The sequence below is a fragment of the Notolepis coatsorum genome (assembly GCF_963971535.1).
Source record: "Notolepis coatsorum genome assembly, chromosome: 15".
In the NCBI taxonomy this organism is placed as follows: domain Eukaryota; kingdom Metazoa; phylum Chordata; class Actinopteri; order Aulopiformes; family Paralepididae; genus Notolepis; species Notolepis coatsorum.
In genome coordinates this window covers 66,316,125-66,338,378 of record NC_140179.1, presented here as the reverse complement: position 1 = coordinate 66,338,378, position 22,254 = coordinate 66,316,125, and the positions used below count along the sequence as shown (strand labels likewise).

Sequence of the window (22,254 nt, the reverse complement as noted above, 5' to 3'; positions counted from 1 at the left end):
TTTTTAAACTATAGCTTTTAAATTAATTATTATCTTTATTTTATTGTCTTATTTTTCTTTATTTCTATTATTTTTACTTAAATATTTTATTATAATTTGTATCATTCTTTTATGTAGTTTTCTTATCATTTTATTTGTTATTTATTAATGTCTTATTTTACTGTTATACATTTTTTTCTTAGTTTACTATCTAATTTAGCTATTTTATTATTTTAACTATTTTATTTTTCTGTCTTTATTATTATTTTATTTGTAATTTATTTATTGTCTTATGTTAGTGTCTTACTGTTTGTCTTATTTAGCTATTTTTACTATCTTGTCTAGTTGGTTTATTACCGTTTTTATCATTTGAATGTCTTTATTATTTAATTAAATTATTATAATTTTTTCTTTATCCTTTTGTTTCGTTTTTTGTGTAAATCACTTTGAGCTGCAATCTGTATGAATGGTGCTATATAAATAAAGTTATTATTATTTTACATTTATTTTAATTTCAATTAAATTTATTTTATTTTAAGACTTCTAAAGAATGTCATGTTTTTAGACATATTTCTATATTATTCAAATGGGAGCTAAATATAATATACTTTATTATTATATTACATTATATTATAATAAATATTACATTACATTACATTATATTATATCATACATATTATTTATATTATTCAAATGAAGTCAAACATGTTCCGTTGTGATGTCACAGTATGATGTCATAATCAAACATTCTAGAACATTTGTGTATCTATTCAACATGTTCCATTGTGATGTCACAGTATGATGTCACAGTATGATGTCATAATAGACCATTCTAGAACATTTGTGATGTCACAGTATGATGTCATAATAGTACATTCTAGAACATTTGTGATGTCACAGTATGATGTCACAGTATGATGTCATAATAGAACATTCTAGAACATTTGTGATGTCACAGTATGATGTCATAATAGTACATTCTAGAACACAGTATGATGTCATAATAGAACATTCTAGAACACAGTATGATGTCATAATAGTACATTCTAGAACAGTTGTGTACAGTATATATATTCAACAATTCTCTCAGGCGATCTCAGATCTCAGAAGACAAGTGAGGATCTCACTTGTTCTTTCCGGCTACTTGTCTGTAAACTTGAATAATATTCTGTAGATACAATTTAAAAATCTCCCCATGGAAAAGGAAACAAGCACAAGCAGAGTTTAACGCCCACAAGGCCATCCTGTGTGGCTTCAGTGCCTATTTCAGGTAAGTTTATCTTGTTATCAGGTTAGCTGGCGATTCTAGGAACTTTTAAACAAGGGGGCACAGGGCGGGCAAGAGCTAGTATGGGGGGGCACAAAAAAAAGAAAAAAGGAAGTAAAAAATCTTTTTTTGACATGAAATATTTATTTTAAATTTTTTATATAGCTAAGTATGACCGGTAAGTATAAAGGAAGTTTGGTTTATCTAGACAGGTACCCTAAGTGTAGCAGGTAAGGTCATAGCTGTCATATCTATCATCTCACTGCCACTTTACTGCCACTATTGTATTCTACTGCCATTATTTTATCAGTTATACTTACTATGTACCACTGCTGCTGCAAAAAAAGTTCTCTTTTACCTCCTATATTTATTTCAATCATATTTTTTAGCCACTGTTTATACTGTATATAGTCCTGTATACTGTATGTACATCGTGTCCCATAATGTTATAACAGTTGTGTACAGTATATATTCAACAATTCTCTCAGACGATCTCAGATCTCAGAAGACAAGTGAGGATCTCACTTGTTGTTTCCGGCTACTTGTCTGTAAGCTTGAATATATTCTGTAGCCGAATAATAACCACCTGCACAACTTCAACTTTCTCCTCAAATTACACTCCAGCCTGATTACGGACCAACAACACGAACACAATCAACACTCTACCAAGTCGAAGAACTCCTCGTCCTCCAACACCACACCACCACCACAGAGATGGCCAGCAACAGCATCGAGGCGGTGAAGCGAAAAATCAAAGTGTTGCAGCAGCAGGTGGACGAGGCAGAGGTCCTGCAGAGACAAGTGGAGGAGAAGAAGCGCTCCAGGGAGCAGGCGGAGGCCGAGGTGGCGTCTCTGAACCGCCGCATCCAGCTGGTGGAGGAGGAGCTGGACCGAGCTCAGGAGAGGCTGGCCACCGCCCTGCAGAAGCTGGAGGAGGCGGAGAAGGCCACGGACGAGAGTGAGAGGGGTATGAAGGCGATTGAGAACAGGGCCCTAAAGGATGAGGAGAAGATGGAGATTCAGAAGATGCAGCTGAAGGAGGCCAAGCACATCGCTGAAGAAGCTGACCGCAAGTATGAGGAGGTGGCGCGCAAGTTACTGGTGATTGAGGGTGACCTGGAGCGCACAGAGGATAGGGCAGAGCTGGCTGAGGGCAAAGATGGGAGGTTTGATGAAATGCTGTACGGTTTCAACCAATCACTGAAGAGCCTGCAGGCCTCTGAGGACAGGTATTCCCAGAAAGAAGATAAGTACGAGGAGGAAATCAAGATCCTGGCAAGCAAACTGAAGGAGGCTGAGACCCGTGCTGAGTTTGCTGAGAGGTCAGTGACCAAACTGGAAAAGAGTGTGGATGACCTGGAAGATGCCCTGGCTTCTGCCAAGGAATCCAACGTCAAGCTCCATGCCACCCTGGACCAGACCCTGGAGGATTTGATTTGATTTTATTAGGGATCCCCATTAGCTGGTGCGATAGCAACCAGCTAGTCTTCGTGGGGTCCACACACAAAAAAACACACAAAAACAATCACTATTTCAAAAAACAAAATTATTAAAAGTCAGTACACACAATGCATAATGAACCTACTGTAACAATTAATATAGCTAAAATTACATTAGTGTAAAACAAAAACAAAAAATTACTTTACAGTGTTAAAAACTATTTAAAAACAATTTAAGATTCTTTTTAAAAGTGAATCTACTGTAAATGCAGCAGAGGTTCCGAGGCAGGCCATTCCACAGAGTTAATGCTCTAAAAATAAAATGAGGAGCTCAACAGCTGCTGAGCTGGCCCTGCTTGGAGCTCCATTCAGGACCTCCTCCTCCTCCTCCTCCTTTTACCCCTCAAATTCTACCAAGCCCTTCCCCTTTCACCCTTAAGCTGGTCTCGCTCTCTCTCTCTCTGTTGGGCGACCGTTGAAGTGGCCCCATGGTGGTCCTCTCAGTATGTTGAAACGGCCCCTGGCCCTCTCAGTATGTTGAAACGGCCCCTGGTCCTCTCAGTATATTGAAACAGCCCCTGGTCCTCTCAGTATGTTGAAACGGCCCCTGGCCCTCTCAGTATGTTGAAACGGCCCCTGGCCCTCTCAGTATGTTGAAACGGCCCCTGGCCTTCTCTGTATGTTGCTTTTTTTCCTGTGCAAATGGCCCACTTCTGTAGTCATACTCTTCATAGTAGGGGTGGGAATCTTTGGGAATCTCATGATTCGAGTGATTGTTGGGGGTCACGATTAGCTTTCAAATTAATTCTCGATTCATCCCGATGATTGATTGATTCGATTCTGAAGTCTAGAGTACTGTTAACCTTCGTGTTACAAAGCTTGTACGTATATTGTGCGTCTCTGCTTGGATCATTTTGGGGAAATATGTAGGATATAGTTAGCTGAGGATTTATCGCTCTAACTGTTGACAATAATGAGTGTGCTCTCCCGTCATCCATTCAGAGTGATTGACTGATTGACACCAGCTGAGTGATGGACTCATTAATACCAGCTGAGTGTGTGTATATATAAGAGCGACCTTCACAAATAAAAATGTTGCGTCCTTGATACACGAATCCTGTCTCTCAGCGTTTTATTCCTTCTCTCTATATACTGTATAGTCCAGGTTATGATGTCTAGCCAATACGCAATATCCGACATTCAACAGGTTATGGGCCCAGAGCGCTAGAATCATGACGACCAGACAATCGGAAGGGAGTTCGTGTTGGTCTCGTCTAGCGTTTGACGGAGATGAACAAAAGTATGAACTGTGGGAGACTAAGTTCATGGGCCATCTCCGGCTACAGAGACTAAAAGACACTCTCGAAACGGATCTCCCTGACGAGGCGTCTGCTGACGAGTTGAGAGAAGATGGTGAGAAAAACGCATTGATATACGCAGAGCTCATCCAGTTTCTGGACGATAAGAGTTTATCGCTGGTAATGCGAGAAGCGTCTGATGATGGACGGAAAGCCATCGGAATATTGCGCAATTATTATGCGGGTTCAGGGAAGCCAAGGATTATCAGTCTCTATATAGAGCTGACTACACTGCACAAGTCTAGCAGTAAAACGGTGACTGACTATGTAATTCAGGCAGAAAGGGCAATAACGTAAGGTTATGTATATAACCAAGTTCTATGAGTTATGGTGACGCTCAGCATCATACTGCACTGTACTTCACTTTGTGCACGTGCACTGAATAAAAAATTCCACCACGTACCTTTACATCCCAACATTCGTCTGGCCACACCCCCATCCGCTTACCTTCATAAGCAGGTGTGTGGTCACCTACTCGCCTCCTTCCCAAACTTTCACCGCAAGGCGAGATCAAGGGCCGCAGCGGCGTCTGATGCTGAGCGTCACCATAACTCATAGAACTTGGTTATATACATAACCTTACGTTCTATTTCGTTATGGCTTTCGCTCAGCATCATACTGCACAAGGGAGGCTGAGCGGGAGCCATAGCCCGACAAATGTACCCCGCTGAGGCCTCCCACAACCGTCAGACCGGGGAGGACCGAGCCCCCCGACCCTCCCTAATGGAGGATACCCCCCCTATTGGAGGCTTACGGGAGGGAGACTGATCCGACCGTGCGAAGAGGAACTCAAGCAACCCAACGCACAGGGTGAGCAGACCGTGGCTTGACCCCACGACTACACACACGCACAACCCGCATGCCACCAGGGAACGAACGGAAGGAACAACCTCGTTACTGCCCCCAAAATCACGGGGTCAAGAGCAAACCCAACCCCGTGGCAAGGCTGTAGCAGCGGAGCGCGAAGGAAGACCCAGACCCACTGAAGGGACTGGATCCCCTGGAAAAAGGGGGCCCGGAGAGGTCAATGACGCCAGGCACCCACATCGCCAGCGTATTCGGATAAGGCCCCTCCAAGAGCGGGCCCTTTCCCCCCAATAGCACACCGCCTGGCACACTGACCCTGCAGAACAGGCAGTCAGCATGGCCGTAAGCACACAAAAAGGTTAACCAACGGAAGCAGGCAGCGCACCGGGGAAACCAGGCAGCAGGCTGTAACCTGAGCCTGGAGCACTGCGGACGAGACAGGCGCCAAAGGAGTCAGTTGAAAACAGCCCCCCCGGCGGAAGGGGCGTATGCTGTTGTTGTTGATCACCATGACAAAGCCTCCATTAAAAAAAAAACACCCAGAGGGGTCGAGGCAGAGAAGGCTGACATGATTGGCAGACGTCATGAACGTGCAGGGGCACACTCAACCGGGCAACCCGGGAGTTGACTCTGCTCCAACATACCAGGGAATCAACTACCCTCTCGGTACAGACGGTGGTTGTTCCTATAACCCCTCAAGAAAAAACTCCAAAACACACCTGCGGGTATACACTGGCTATACCGCAGTACAAGTGTTTCAGTTTTCAAAAAAGGGTTATTCCTGGCCTACGGGTCGACGAAACATTACTTCGGACCGGGCCCGGCGGCTCGGGAAGCACAGGGTTACCAGAGGAGGTCCAAAGACCACCCCAACAGCCCCCTCTTCACCACGCGTGAGAGAGGAGCGAAAAGAATGGAGAACCAGCCCTAAGCACACCGCACTTGGTATTCCCAGGCGGTCTCCCAACCAAGTACTAACCAGGACCGAACCTGCTTAGCTTCCGAGATCGGGCGTGTACAGGTTGGTATGGCCGTAAGCCATTACGATAGTGCAGAGTACAACATGTACCCAATAAAGGGTCTCCATAACGCCTAACCCTGTGACACCCGGGCCGACCCGGCATTTTTCCCCCCGAAAAAAGCACAAGTCCCTCAGGGTACCAGAACAGCAGATCTGCATCCCCGGCGGACAACGGGTTAACTGACCTGGACCAGCGCGACCAGACCAGTCCCGTGCCCTAACCACGCCGACATGCCCACTCCAGAAGAGGGGGTAGGTATGCGTGTCGATCTAAAACATGAAAAGAGGGCGCCACCCAGACGGTCCCATTTGTACCGCGCTCAGTGGCCCACCCCAAGGGCGTGAGACCCCTCTACCTATGTTCAGATCTATTCCGTTAACATCCCCCAGATATGAACGAGAATTCATCGAGACAACCTAGTAAACTGGCGCTCGGAAGAGACAAAACTCCATCCCAGTTGCCCTATAAAAATGCTGTTTTAATAACAAGCAACCAAGGCGCACTTAGCCCCTGCGTGATTCTTAACAGAAACACCCCGAGCCAGCACTATGTACGCATCAAGACCCAAACACATCAATGGATAGTCTAGCAAGACACCAAACATTGTTCCTCCAAGTCGCCTGGGAGAACGACACGGAGCCGTCGTGCTTCATGTTCCTTCCTCTTTTTATTTAAAAAAGAAAGAAACACAGACTGACATGAATCCCACGTGACGCAGCTGAGTTTTTTTTTTTTTTACATTTTTACATCCCACCACCCTCGCCACAGGGAGGAGACGGAAATCCCCAGAGAGACTTCCCACGTGAGCTGTATAGATTGAAAAGAATATATTGCAACATCACCTCCTGTTATGGTTTGACACCGACCCCAAACGCAACGACACAAGAGAGTAGGATTCAGAGTTGCCAAAAACAAGGGCTTGTTTATTAAGACTAAATAAACAGCACAGACTTGGAAGAGTTCAAACAAAGACTGGAATACAAGCAAGGATGAATGTTGCTGCTCTGCAGCTTCTCCCGGGATGGTAGTCAGGGGAAGCAGACGCTGACGTCAGAGCCGCTCTGCAGACTTCTCTCTGCAGAATCTCCGAGGTGGTTGCGGGACCGAGAGAGAGAGAGGGAGCGAGTTAACTCAGAGTGCAGGTGGAACAGAGCAGGTGAACAGGAGAGGTGACTTGTACCCGAAAACAGAGTTATCCAAGTGACTGAATCTTCGGTGTAAATACACACTGTGAGTAACGTTCCAAACACAATCCCAAGTGATAGATATCTTCGGTGCAAAATAAACACTGTGAGCGAAGTCCCAAAATACAAATCCAATGTGATAATATCTTCGGTGTGTAAACACACAGTGGGAGATGTTAGGCCAAAATATTATCCCAATGAAACAATCCAAAAAAGGCTAAACGCTGGGTGAGTGACTGTCTGATAAAAAGCTGGAAATCTTCAGTGTTATATAAACACACGAAAAACGGAATTGGATCAAAGACAGTCATAAAAAACTCACCCAGGCGTTGTGCGTAAAGAGCGTTGGAACAGAACGGAGCGAGCGCGTCGCCACGGGGAAAGGGTGTCCAAGAGGAAAGCTTCTTGAATATCCTGGAGGCAAAGCACAGGGAAACAACAGCAGCCAGCAGGAACGGCGAATGCAACTGAAATATCAAAACGATCCAACAAAACTTGAATGGGGAAACGGGGTATAAATAATACGGGAATGCTTAATTGACAAGCAGTGACAGCTGAGGGATGTGATTGATAAGCGTGTGGACGGGGGAGAACCAATCAACGACGTCTCTGGGAAGAAGCGTGTGAATAGGGGAATGAAATGATTAACAGAAAACAATTGGAAACAGAGCGAGTAGGCTTAAAGGAACAGAGCGAGTAAGTGAGCAAAGGACAAAAACCTCACAGTACCCCCCCCTCCACGGGAGCCACCCGGCGACCAGGCCGACCCGGCTCGTCAGGATGGGCACGATGGAAGTCAGTGATCAAGCCGGGATCCACGATGAGCTGCCGGGAGACCCAGCTACGCTCCTCAGGGCCGTAACCCTCCCAGTCCACCAGGTATTGGAACCCCCGGCCCCGCCGATGAACGCCCATCAACCGGCGGACCTGCCACTGGGGGTGACCATCCACCAACACGGGAGGCGGAGGATCAGGAGCTGGAGGCATAAGGGGACTGAGGGAGACGGGCTTAACCCGGGAGACATGGAACACGGGGTGAATGTGCATGGACGCAGGAAGTTTCAGGCGTAGGGCCGCCGGACTGAGTACCTTCAGGACCTCGAAAGGTCCGACGAAACGGGGGTTGAGCTTCTTGGCCGAGGACCGAAGCGGGAGGTCCCTTGCGGAGAGCCACACCCTCTGCCCAGGGAGGTAGATCGGCGCAGGAACCCGGCGCCGGTCGGCACCACGACAGGCGCGCTCAGATGTCCGGAGCAGCGCGGTCCTGGTGATCTCCCAAACTCGTCGGCAGCGGTCGAGGTGGTCCTGCACGGAGGGAACTGCCACTTCCGCCTCCTGTGCGGGGAAAAGAGGGGGTTGGTAGCCCAGGGAAACCTCAAATGGTGAGAGGCCGGTGGCGGAACTGACCATTGAATTGATGGAGTATTCAACCCAGGGAAGGAAATGGCTCCAGGATGCCGGTCTCTCGGCTGCCACACACCGAAGAGCAGACTCCACGCTCTGGTTCATCCTCTCCGTCTGTCCGTTAGTCTGGGGATGATAACCAGAGGAAAGACTGACCGTCGCCCCCAATCCCTTGCAAAAGGCCCGCCATACCTGGGAGGTGAACTGGGGCCCCCGGTCAGAGACGATGTCCTGGGGAAACCCATGAAGGCGGAACACGTGGTGAGTCAGGAGGTCCGCCGTCTCGGCCGCCGAGGGAAGCTTGGAAAGGGCCACGAGGTGAACCCCCTTGCTGAATCGATCCACCACGGTCAGAAGGCAAGTGTTCCCCTGGGAGGAGGGAAGACCTGTGACGAAGTCTAGCGCCACATGTGACCAAGGACGGCTTGGAACGGGAAGTGGCTGTAAGAGCCCGGAGGGTGCCTGGTGTGAGGCCTTGCTGCGGGCACAGACCGCGCAGGCCAATACGAACTCCTTGACGTCGTTCCGCATGGTGGGCCACCAGAAACGACGAGCCAGGAAGGAGAACGTGCGATGGACGCCAGGGTGGCAGGCGAACCGGCTGGTATGGCCCCAAAGCAGTACCCGGGACCGGACAGAGTCGGGGACGAAGAGACGATGAATAGGAACGTTGCTTGGAGCACGCTGGAAGCGTAGGGCACGTCTAACCACACCCTCGATGCCCAAGGTGATGGCTCCAACCACTCGGGCCTCCGGGAGGATGGGAGTAGGGTCCTCAGAGGGTGGAGCCCCCTTGGAGTGTAACCGGGACAGGGAGTCGGCCTTCGTGTTGCGGGAACCGGGGCGGAAGGTCAGCGAGAAGTCGAACCGACTGAGGAAACTGGCCCATCTCGCCTGCCGACCGTTGAGGCGCCTGGAAGCGCGGATGAACGTCAGGTTCTTGTGGTCCGTCCAGATGGTAAAAGGCTCCTCGGCTCCCTCTAGCCAATGACGCCACTCCTCCAACGCAGCCACGACCGCCAGCAGCTCCCGATTGCCGGTGTCGTAGTTCCTCTCGGCAGGGAGGAAACGACGCGAGTAGAAGGCGCACGGATGCACCTTCTGGTCCGAAAGAGAACGTTGGGATAGGACAGCGCCCAGTCCAGTATCCGAGGCGTCCACCTCCACAATGAACTGTCTCTTGGGGTCAGGGTGGAGCAGGATAGGGGCGGAAGTGAACCTCTTCTTGAGGGAGCGGAACGCAGCACATGCCGCTGGGGACCAGTCGAACGGCAGAGCGGGGGAGGTCAGCTTGGTAAGTGGCTCCGCCACTTGACTGTAGTTCCGGATGAACCTTCGGTAGAAGTTGGCGAACCCGAGGAAACTCTGTAACTCCTTCCGAGTGGTGGGTTCAGGCCAATCCTCCACAGCTTGGATCTTGCGAGGATCCGCTCGGGTCAAGCCCTTCTCAACGATGAAGCCCAGGTAGTCGACGGAGTCGGAGTGGAAACGGCACTTCTCCGCCTTAACGAAGAGCCGATTGTGGAGGAGGCGCTCCAGCACACGGCGGACATGCTGGACGTGTTCCTCGAGGGTCCTGGAGAAGATGAGGATGTCGTCCAGGTACACCACCACGAACACCTCCAGCATGTCACGAAGGACGTTGTTCATGAGTGCCTGGAATACCGCCGGGGCGTTGGTGAGGCCGAACGGCATCACTAGGTACTCGTAGTGGCCCCTGGGGGTCTTGAAGGCGGTCTTCCACTCATCGCCCTCACGGATACGGACAAGATGGTAGGCACTCCGGAGGTCCAGCTTGGTGAAGACGGAGGCCTGGGTCAGTGGCTCGAAGGTGGAGTTCATGAGTGGTAGCGGGTACTTGTTCTTGATGGTGATCTCGTTGAGCTGGCGATAGTCGATGCAGGGTCGCAGGTCCCCATCCTTCTTACCAACAAAGAAGAAACCGGCCGCCACCGGGGAGGAGGAAGGCCGAATGAGTCCTGCTTCCAATGACTCAGAGATGTAGAGATCCATCGCCTTCTTCTCCGGAACGGTCAGACTGTAGAGGCGGCTGCCGGGAAGGGGAGCCCCTTGGCGGAGGTCGATGGCGCAGTCATAGGGGCGGTGAGGTGGAAGGGCCTGAGCCCTGGACTTACTGAAAACCTCCAAGAGGTCGTGGTACTCGGGAGGTATGGACGAGAGGTCCGGAGGCGACTCACCAGCGGGCCTCCGGGGCGGGGGACAGGACGCCGCCTGCAGACACAGGGCGTGACAGGAGGAGCTCCAGCCCTTGATGGTACCGGAGGACCAGGCGATGTGGGGCTCGTGCAGCGCGAGCCAGGGCCTACCCAGGACCACCGGGACAAGGGGGGATTGGGTGATGAGGAACTGGATTCTCTCGACGTGGTTCCCAGCGATGGTCAGCACGACTGGGCCGGTGCGTTGAGAGATGTCGGCCAGGCGGTGTTGGTCCAACGAAAAGATCTCCAAGGGCCTCACAAGGTCCTCAAGTGGGATGTTGGCTCGGGTAGCAAACTCGAAGTCGAGGAAATTCTCGTCTGCCCCAGAGTCGATGAGGGCCTCCACCGTGGCTCGTTGGTCCCCCCAGGCCAGGGTGACGCTCATCAGATGGTCAGGTGGTGCGCGGCTCTGGGAATGGGAAAAACGGCTCACCAGGATTTCCCGGGGTCTCGGCGAGCCTGATCTTTTGGCCGGGTGGGGCAGACGGCGATTCGGTGTCCCTCCCTTCCGCAGTAGAGGCAGAGACCGGACCTGAGCCTTGCCTCACGCTCCGCCTGGCTCAGATGAGAGCGTCCCAGCTGCATGGGTTCCTCCTCGCGAACCGAACGGGAGGACCCGCTACCACCAGTTGTGTTGAGGACAGGGCGTCCAGGAGTGACGTCATGCGTCCGGGGAATCCGGGGTACCTCAGGAGGTAACAGTCGGGTCCTCTCGCGCCTTCTCTCCTGGAGGCGTCCGTCGATGCGGATGACGAGGCTAAACAGGTCCTCGAGGGAGTCGGGCACCTCCCGGGTAGCGTCACTGAGCCCCCTCAAGAAGGTTAGGCGAAGTGCAGGGTCGTTCCATCCACTCTCCACCGCCGCCAGTCGGAACTCCAGGACGTAGTCAATTACCCTGCCGCTCCCCTGTCGGAAGGTCCCCAACCGGGCTCCAGGGTCCAGACCTCGGGCTGGATGGTGGAACACTCTGCGGAGCTCCGCCACGAAGTCTGGATAGGAGAAAACAAAATCTGCATCCATTGCCCAGGAGGAAGTGACCCACTGGGCAGCATGGCCTGAAAGCAAGTTCGTCATATAGGCCACTTGGGACCCTCTAGAAGTAAAACGGCTTGGTTGATGACGGAAAACCAACTCACATTGCATGATGAATGTGGCACACTCCTCGGGATTGCCGTCGAACAGCCGTGGGACGGAGAGACGGGGTTCCCGAGGTGCGGGATCTGCTGGGGCTGCGGGGAATGCTCCTGAAGGATGTGAGGGAAGTAAAGCATTAACGGTGTCGCTCAGCGAGTGAAGCTGAACGAGAATACCAGATTGTTGTCCCGCCAGAGCGGCCAGTGACTCTTGAATAGGCAGGACCTGTTCCCTGAGATCCTGCACCGCAGCCGCAGCCCTCTCTAGTTGGTGGCTGTGATCCCTGGTCAACTCGACTTGATTAGCAAGTGCAGTTCTGACCCTCTCTGTGTCGGCTGGGGTCGTCATTTTGGTTGGATCGTAATGTTATGGTTTGACACCGACCCCAAACGCAACGACACAAGAGAGTAGGATTCAGAGTTGCCAAAAACAAGGGCTTGTTTATTAAGACTAAATAAACAGCACAGACTTGGAAGAGTTCAAACAAAGACTGGAATACAAGCAAGGATGAATGTTGCTGCTCTGCAGCTTCTCCCGGGATGGTAGTCAGGGGAAGCAGACGCTGACGTCAGAGCCGCTCTGCAGACTTCTCTCGGCAGAATCTCCGAGGTGGTTGCGGGACCGAGAGAGAGAGAGGGAGCGAGTTAACTCAGAGTGCAGGTGGAACAGTGCAGGTGAACAGGAGAGGTGACTTGTACCCGAAAACAGAGTTATCCAAGTGACTGAATCTTCGGTGTAAATACACACTGGGAGTAACGTTCCAAACACAATCCCAAGTGATAGATATCTTCGGTGCAAAATAAACACTGTGAGCGAAGTCCCAAAATACAAATCCAATGTGATAATATCTTCGGTGTGTAAACACACAGTGGGAGATGTTAGGCCAAAATATTATCCCAATGAAACAATCCAAAAAAGGCTAAACGCTGGGTGAGTGACTGTCTGATAAAAAGCTGGAAATCTTCAGTGTTATATAAACACACGAAAAACGGAATTGGATCAAAGACAGTCATAAAAAACTCACCCAGGCGTTGTGCGTAAAGAGCGTTGGAACAGAACGGAGCGAGCGCGTCGCCACGGGGAAAGGGTGTCCAAGAGGAAAGCTTCTTGAATATCCTGTAGGCAAAGCACAGGGAAACAACAGCAGCCAGCAGGAACGGCGAATGCAACTGAAATATCAAAACGATCCAACAAAACTTGAATGGGGAAACGGGGTATAAATAATACGGGAATGCTTAATTGACAAGCAGTGACAGCTGAGGGATGTGATTGATAAGCGTGTGGACGGGGGAGAACCAATCAACGACGTCTCTGGGAAGAAGCGTGTGAATAGGGGAATGAAATGATTAACAGAAAACAATTGGAAACAGAGCGAGTAGGCTTAAAGGAACAGAGCGAGTAAGTGAGCAAAGGACAAAAACCTCACACCTCCTGGTTTGGGAATAGCACTGCACAAGACCGTAGCAGACTACAAAGAGTGACACGTTCAGCCGAACGCACAATTGGAGGGGGGCTTCCCACCCTCCAGAACATTTACAACAAGCGGTGCAGGGGGAAGGCTAAGAGAATTATTAAGGACTCGAGCCACCCGAACAACTGCCTCTTTGAACTGCTGCGGTCAGGCAAGCGATACCGGAGTCTTAAGGCGAGCACAGAAAGACTCAGAAGAAGCTTCTATCCCCAGGCCATCAGGCTGCTAAACGAACAATAAACACTATGCAACAACCATCAAATGCACACAGCACACACACCCACACGCACACACTCACTTAAACAAACAACACACTGCAGCACCCACTCTCCACACTTTAGATCACACAAACACACTTTATATTTATTGATAAAGGATTTGCACTACAACTCGTACACCTACTGTAAATTGTACCTAAATTGCACCTCATCCCATTTCTGCCTTGCACTATATAGTATTGTATATTAGTACACTGCATAGTATTGTATATTATATGGTAACTCAGTTACGTCTATTCTGCATCGAACATTGTACATATGTCTATACTGAACACTGTGACCTAATTTTTTACTTCTAATTTACATGCTATACTATGTTATTTTATTTCATACTTATCTTGTCTTGCACAGTCTCTGGAGCGTAACAGTAAGAAGCATTTTGTATAAAAGTATTCTGTACTTCTGTATGACAACCAGGGGCGGAGCTAGGGGGTGGCTACTGGGGCTCAAGCCCTGAATGTTTTCTGAAAAGCCACGAATCTATTTAAAAAAAAAATAAATTTTTTTTTTTTTTTGACAATTCATCATTGTTACATGAAAATATGTTTGCACCAGATTTAGCAGAAGCTAATTTCCATCTGTGGTCTATCCAGCTGCTAACTGTATTTGAGTGAGTTAAGTCTTGGTGTCATGGTAGACTCAGACCTAAGCTTTAAATCACAATCAACAAGTTGACAAAAACTTAATTCTTCCACCTTAGAAACATAGCTAAAGTACGGCCATTTATAAATCAAAAGGACGCTGAAAACCAGATCCATGCCTTTATCTCAAGCCAACTCGACTACTGTAATGCACTCCTTACCGGCCTCCCGAAAAAATACGATGATAACTATTTTATTGCAATGCACTATTGCATTATTTTATTCTATTTTACTAACTATTTTATTGCACTGCACTATTTTACTTTGTATCAGTGAATCATAGATGCCTGGCCATAAGAGCATTCGGAGCATCTCTGCTCTCCCACTATTGAACTTGGGGGAGCAAAGGTATGCTCTTGCTCCACCACTTTTTGATCATATGAAAAATATGATATATCCCCCCCCAATATATAAATCTAACCATAACTACGTTATGGTTAACTGAGTTTTATAGTGAAAAGAGCAGCTTTATTGGTCAAGATTGAAGGCTCTATATTGCAGGAAATTGCACGTACAGGTTAATTAAATTTAAAAAAAATCTGCCGTGGAGGGGGTCAGGCACGACCCCCTCCACGGCAGATTTTTTTTAAATTTAATTAACCTGTATGTGCAATTGCCTGCAAAAAAAACTTAAAAATTATAAAAAAAAAATAAAATAATAATAATAAAAAAAAGGGGGGGGCACCTATCTGGGCTAAGCCCCGGATCTCCTATAATCCTAAATCCGCCCCTGATGACAACTATTAAAGAAACTTGAAACTTGAAACTATGTAACACTTGGGTTAGAGCTCTCCGAGGAGGAGGCACTGAACCAATACACACTCAATAATCGAATTGAATCGAATATACATACAATAGAGCAGAACTCCTTTTTGAAGTTCTACTCACCTTGACAATCTGAGGAGGAGGCTCTGAAACTCTGAGGAGGCTCCCTCACAGGGAAGGAGAGTCCGAACTCACAGAAGGCACTTCTCCCCGAGGAGGAGCTTCGTGAGGAGGAGCTCTGACAACTCCCTGAAACAGATCCATAACATGGACCTGAACAACCCACGGAAGTCTTACCAACAGAGACGCGCTCAGTGACGTACTCTATGGCGAGGGAATTTCCGCGGTGCACACGCCCAATCTTCCAGGGCGTGGGACCAGGAAACTCCCTCCCCCCCCCCCCCCCCCCCCCTCTTACCCTGTAACGTGCCGAACAGCAGCGTGACAGGAACCTTGAAGGACAGGAGGTTTTAACCCCTGACCAATCAGAAAAGGGGAGGAAAGGATTACCAGTTCACCCCTTTACGACCCCACACCCATGATACGATGTAATGACAAGTAGAGCATGACACAGTCATAGCCTGCTACATGAAGCATCGAACAGCCTCACATAGCTCATGTGCTAACCTGCTATCTGATTTTTACTAAGGAAAAAACACAGAACAGAGAGGGCCCCCTTTAAGAGCCCCGGTACCAGACTTACATATGTGCTTCTGTGGGCCAAACCTAACCCAGTTGTAGATCACAAGACACACACAACCCTTCATCACAACATAAAATGGCAAAAGTACACTCTTGCTACAGAGGAACGCCGTTTTTCATAACGAGAGAATACAGAATCCTCGATTATGTATTGGCCACAGGCCTTGCTAAGCACACATGATAAGTGACCAAACAATCTTTTCTTTAGGAAAAAATTGTTTCTCAAGCGGAATGCACAACCCCAGCAATTAAGCAGAGGGTTACATCGTATCCCCACAACACAGTGACACAATATATTGTAAACAACATGTCTGAGAGGAGGGTGGGGAAGCCCCAGGGAAACCGGGGGGACCACCCCTCCTTCCTTACCCTTGATACGACCACGTTGAACAGGTAACCCTGTTAATATGTGAACACACTGTTCATTGTCATTACAGGCTGAGAAAAGAATTCATTCCTCAATCATATGTCACTAAGCATAGCTTCATAGGTTAATTAACCCCCTTAGTTGTGAGTTCACGTTACATGAACACACATGTTCTCATCACAACTAACCAGATCATTTTTACACATGTAAACAACAACCCGATTTCTATGGAGAGAGAAGCTATACCAGTGACAAGACAATTCACACACAACACGCGTCATATCCTCAATGTATTGCAGCAACACACGTTTTGGAAAACATCGTTATTACAAAACATTTAGAAGGGAAGGAAAGAAGAAGTGTTTAAAGTCCGGTCGGGACTCCTACCCTGAGCGCAGGCCAAGAGAACTGCAATCTGGCTAACGGGACACCGAAGTTGAACACAGCATCTCCTGTGTTGGCGACGAGGGTAACGTCGCTGCGCCACCCAGCCGCTACGCTTCTCCATGTTGACGCAGTCCTCGCTGGCAGGGCTCCCGGTGTAGGTTCGACTAACATCCTCTGTCAAAGATGACGTCGTAGTCAGAGTGTTTAAGGCATGTTATAGTCATAGCAACGTTCAACAGTGTAGCATTAAGCTAACAGCCGTCCGACTGATAGCAACAAGCTAACGTTTACTAGCCTGGTAAACACAGCGAGCTAGCGCCGCAGCTAACAGCTGACTGGCTAACACAGTAGGCCACAACTAGCACGCTAGCTAAGCAGCTATCCGACTGATAGCAACAAGCTAACGTTTACTAGCCTGGTAAACACAGCGAGCTAGCGCCGCAGCTAACAGCTGACTGGCTAACACAGTAGGCCACAAACTAGCATGCCAGCTAAGCAGCTATCACCTGAACTGTACACAACGACATAACAAGCCACACATCAGACAGGCCGCTGTCCAAGTCCCTCCCCTAGGAGGGAAAAGAAAAAAAATGTCAAACACAGTTTTCAACAGTGATCCAGACATACAGCGGGGCCAGCACAATTCCCATTTCGGGCTGCAGCCGACTTTGAGCATGGAACTACCGATAAAGAAGATCCTATGCCCACATTTCCTCATTAGGGTGTACTTTCATTTTTATGTGAAAGGTGGGGCCTGCACGGGACAGAGAAGCATCCGCTCGAGAATCCTGGGTTCACCAGGACCTGGTCGCGGCCCACTAGATTGACCATCATGGGCGTCAGACCAAGATCCTCCGACCGCCGTTTAAGCCGAGCAGAGGACCCTAGTCTGGAGTCGGCGTTTCGTAAATTGTCAGCTAACCCCCACAGCATCAACAACAACCAGAGCTTGCAAGCAAAACAGTACGTACCCCATCCTGGAAACAACCGCTTCTCACAACAGTCGGTGCTTCCCACAGTCCAGCTGTGTGGCCGGAGGGCAACCCCATCCAGCCGCAGCAAGGAGGACTGTAGCTGGGCAGCATGTCAGCGGCGTGAGCTCCTAATACGAAAAAGCCGTTGAAGGTCAGAATGATCATCATCTTCCAGACACTCCAGTAACGAAGACAATATCGCCGTATTTTCTCGAAATAGTGAGAGAGAAAATAAAGATATGATGTCAACGTATCTTCCCGTTCTTTTGTTTTCCAACTTTCTTCTACTAACAACCTTGTCAAGTGGGGATCTACCGAAGGCACTTCCTTGTGGTGAAAGTGAAGAAGGAGGCGAGTAGGTGACCACACACCTGCTTATGAAGGTAAGCGGATGGGGGTGTGGCCGAACATGGTCGAATTTTTTATTCAGTGCACGTGCACGAAGTGAAGTACAGTGCAGTATGATGCTGAGCGAAAGCCATAACGAAATAGAACTGCACTGAGAAACACAAATGAGACTTTGAGTGATAGTCTACTCGTGGCTATGGTATTAAAAGGACTGCCCGAGGCATTTAAACCCTTTGCGATACATGTCACACAGAGTGATGAGACTATAGTGTTTTCTGAGTTTAAGACTAAGCTCAGGAGTTTTGAGGACACTGAGAAAATGCGCGTTACCACGTCGGATGACAATGTTATGCGAGCCCAAGCCCTGTCTGACCGGCGTGCACAGAATGCCCAGAACGCGCGCATTCAGAGCACACAGCGTACAGACATTATATGCTACAGATGTGGCCAAAGTGGGCATATGAGAAGGACCTGTCGACGCAAGCTGTGGTGTCACCACTGTAAAAGCTCCACACATCAAGGGGCGACCTGCAGACGGAGACCGGAGCAGAACGATGCGCGAGGCGTGTCTGTGCAAGTGAGTTGTCATGACAACAACACACATGCATTTCTGACGAGGGAAGGCGATCCAGGACGTGGTGTTAAGAAGAAGGGCCTGATGGTGGACACCGGTGCGACTGCGCATATAATCACCGACCTGGCCAAGTTCAAGGTGTTCGATGACGGATTCCAGGCCGAGTCTCACTGCGTGGAGTTGGCTGATGGCACGAGGAGCAACGGGGTCGCAGAGCGCAGAGGGGACGCGGAGGTGTGCTTGATTGACAGCAGAGGGAGGCGACTGACTACAACACTGAGGCTACGTTTAGACGGAGAGAGTCTGAACAGAAACCGCAAAAGTTTAATTTTGTGTTTAGACTAGCGTTTTGGGATGGAATTCTGCGTGCAGACGACGCTGTAACGACTCGAGACGACGGAGTCCCACTGTCACACGATTGGCGCATATGTCACATGACGTGCTGTGAAGACCCGTCCTACTCTGCCTCTGATTCGCAGACTGTGGGTGGGGAATGTGATTGGACCAAAGCAGAGTCACTCACAGACAGTGGGTCCAGTACTAATAGTTGTGATAGCCGCGGGACAGATTCTTGTGTATTTAAAAGTACTGCCAATGTAGCCTTCAGGTGATCGCCATGGATAGAATCAGACATGCTTTGTTTACGCTTCTAGGCTACTGGCGCATGCCTGTGATGTAAGCAGTACGCGCGACGAGAGCCTTGACAACCCTTTCGTCATTGTTTTATGCGGTTTGACAGTTTAGATGGTAGCGCAAAGGTTTATCGTTTCTTTTTTATGACTTATACTTTATTGCATATTTTTTTTTTTGCACACAGTACTTCAGGACAATACAATGAATGACATATTTTGCATCAGCATGGGTCAGTCCTGAAGGACAACATAGACACCTGGACCCCTAACGTCTAGGTTACACTGATACCCCCCATATGGGGGGGAAGACAGAAAAAAAAAAAAAAAAAAAAAATAAAGACATTAGAATAAGTAAACCTAAACAAACGAAAAATTCTACCATAACAAAAAATAAATAAAAAATAAAAAATAGAAAGATAAATTAGACTAAGCCGAGAATATAATGGAAAGTAGTACCAAAACAGAAAGGAAACACCAAACGAAAAAATAAATCTACATTAAAACATAGAGCCATTCTTCTCTACATAAACATGGTGCATTTGTCAGGTATTCTATACTCATGTGTATCGTCGCTGTCTTGGACAAGTGTGCCCCTCCTCCTTTTATAGTAAGTGAAATTGCAAATATTTCCCCCATTTGCTATTATATTTGTCTCCTTTCTCTCCTAAACTAAAAGATATTTTCTCATAGGCAGCTACCCTACCCAGTTCTCCACTCCACTCTCGGAATGACGGGCCTTCTGGTGCCTTCCAGCCTCTCATTATGATCTGTTTGCCTATCATTATACTAGTCTGTATCCAATCAGCTAGGGGCTTTGCGATATGGCTAAGACTGCGGGGATCCCCCAGGATATATAAACCAGAACAGAAATCATACTCCGTCCCTGTGACCTCTGTGATGTAGTCATGTATGTTACTCCAGAAGTCTCCGATTTTCGGACATGACCAGAGTGCATGGACTAGGTCCCCCTCCCCTGTGTGACATTTCCAGCAATCTGGGTTCTCTTTCAGGCCCAGTCTATACATTTTAGAGGGGGTCCAATAAATGCGGTGGAAGATCTTGAATTGTATTAGCCTTGTTCTAATATCCCTGGACACCTGTTTGGGGATCCCCGAGATTATATCCCAGTCCTCTTGCTCAAATGTGACCCCTAGATCCTTTTCCCAGACTATTTTGAGAGCAGAGGATATCCCACTGCCCTCCCTGTCGATAAACATGGAATAGTAGACCGAGGCCTCATGTCCCAACCCAGAAATAGCCAAAATCTTTTTCAGCAGGTCTGTACCCTGGGGGAGGGTCTGTGGCGAGCCAAATGTGCCTATGAGAAGATGCCTCAATTGTAAATATCTCCAAAATTGATTGTTGGCCAGCTGATATTGTTGAATCAGTTTTTCAAAAGATTTTAATGCATCGTCTTCATAGAGGTCCCCCAGGGTGAGGATGCCTTTGTCTATCCATTCCTTCCACATAAAGGGGGATCTGCATATACACAATTTTGGGTTGGCCCATAAGCCTGCTGACAGGCTTAAATGGGGGTTGATATGAAAGATGCGAGACACCTTCTTCCATACGGCCTGTATGTGAGAGATAATAGGGTGAGTTCGGGCAGTTGGTGGTAATTTAGCTGTAATATACGACAGTGGGGGCAGCCGTGTGTATACCGACTGCTCCATTATGTACCATGGAGGCGCTCTCTCAGGGGGCAGGGCCCACTGTGTCATATGTCTGAAACTGTAAGCATAATGATATAGTAATAATTTGGGGAGACCCAGGCCACCTCTGTCCACAGGCTGTTGTAGTTTACCAATACGCATCCTGGGTCTTTTACCGTTCCACAGGAATGTGTTGCATATTCTATCAAATTGTTTAAAATACTTGCTAGGTATTGCTATCGGCAGTGACTGGAGGAGGTAGTTTACTCTGGGAATGCAGTTCATCTTAAGAACATTAACCTTGCCCCATAGTGACAAGAAAAGGGGAGCCCATCTCTCCACATCCGCTGAGATTTTGCCTAGTAGTGGGTCAAAGTTGACACTAACAATGTCGTTTACTTGCTTGGGGAAAAGAATCCCTAGATACCGAATACCCTTTTCAGGCCACTGAAAGGAGCCATCTTTAAATAGTGATTTGGGGCAGTAGGACGTTAGGGGAAGAGCCTCCGATTTCGACCAATTAACCTTATACCCTGAAAATCTTGAGAACGTATCTATTGTCTTGAGTAGTGCGGGTACAGCATTGCCTGGGTCTGTAACAAAAAGCAAAATGTCATCTGCATAAAGCATAAGTTTTTGGGCCGTGCCCCCCACTGTAACTCCAGGGAAACTTGGGTCCTTACGTATAGCTGCTGCCAGGGGCTCAAGCGCTAAACAGAAGAGCAAAGGAGAAAGGGGTGACCCTTGGCGTGTCCCGCGGCCTAGTTTGAAATATGAGGAGATTATCCCATTTGTTTGCACCGCTGCCTCCGGTTGGTTATACAACAACTTCACCCATTTTATAAAGGTCTGACCGAAACCAAACGCCTCCAGGGTTGAAAATAAGTACTCCCATTCTACGCTGTCAAACGCCTTTTCCGCGTCCAGTGAGATGGCGGCCGTTGGTTCATTATCGCTACTGACTGCCCACATTACATTGATAAGGCGTCTGACGTTATCAGACGAATTTCTTTTGCGAATAAACCCAACTTGGTCAGGATGCACCAGGGAGGATATTACTCCATCCAAACGGTTTGCCAATATTTTGGAAAGCACTTTTACATCCTGGGAAATCAGGGAAATTGGACGATAATTCTTGCACTCGGAGGGTTCCTTATCTTTTTTCAATATTAAAGATATCAAGGCCTGTGATAGGGTGGGGGGTAAATAGCCTCTATCCAAAGCTTCAATATACATACTCTGCAGTAGAGGTGTCAACTCTGTTGAGAAGCATTTAAAGAACTCAGCTGTAAGACCATCAGGCCCCGGCGCTTTACCGGACGGCAATTTCCTAATAACCTCTGCTATTTCATCTTCCGTTATTGGGGCGTCTAAATACTCACGTTGAGCCGCGTCTAATGTAGGGAGATCCAGCCCGCTAAAAAATAAAGGAATTTCCTGCTGTGTCGCCTTGGAAGACGAAGTGTAAAGACCCATGTAGTATTCTTTGAAAGTATTGTTAATATCGCTAGCCTTAGTCACGACGGCTCCCCCCTGTACCTGAATAGCCGAAATAGTGGATGATGACTCCTTGTGTTTAATATACCTGGCCAGCAACTTCCCGGCTTTGTCCCCCGATTCAAAGTAATTCTGCCTGGCCCTAAACAATCC

The 22,254-nt window shown here is 48.3% G+C and overlaps 2 protein-coding genes across 2 annotated transcripts in view; both read left to right on the top strand.

Annotated features, from left to right (window-relative positions):
• The window catches only part of apex1 (APEX nuclease (multifunctional DNA repair enzyme) 1), a 187,625-nt gene that overhangs the window by 79,308 nt on the left and 86,063 nt on the right, over positions 1–22,254 (top strand). The gene's annotated exons all lie outside the window — the stretch shown is intronic.
• LOC311242072 (uncharacterized protein) lies at positions 1,961–2,686 on the top strand (the record flags this gene model as incomplete). Its single annotated transcript, XM_084331023.1, has 1 exon — positions 1,961–2,686. One exon carries the CDS (start codon positions 1,961–1,963, stop codon positions 2,684–2,686), a length of 726 nt encoding a protein of 241 aa, XP_084187149.1.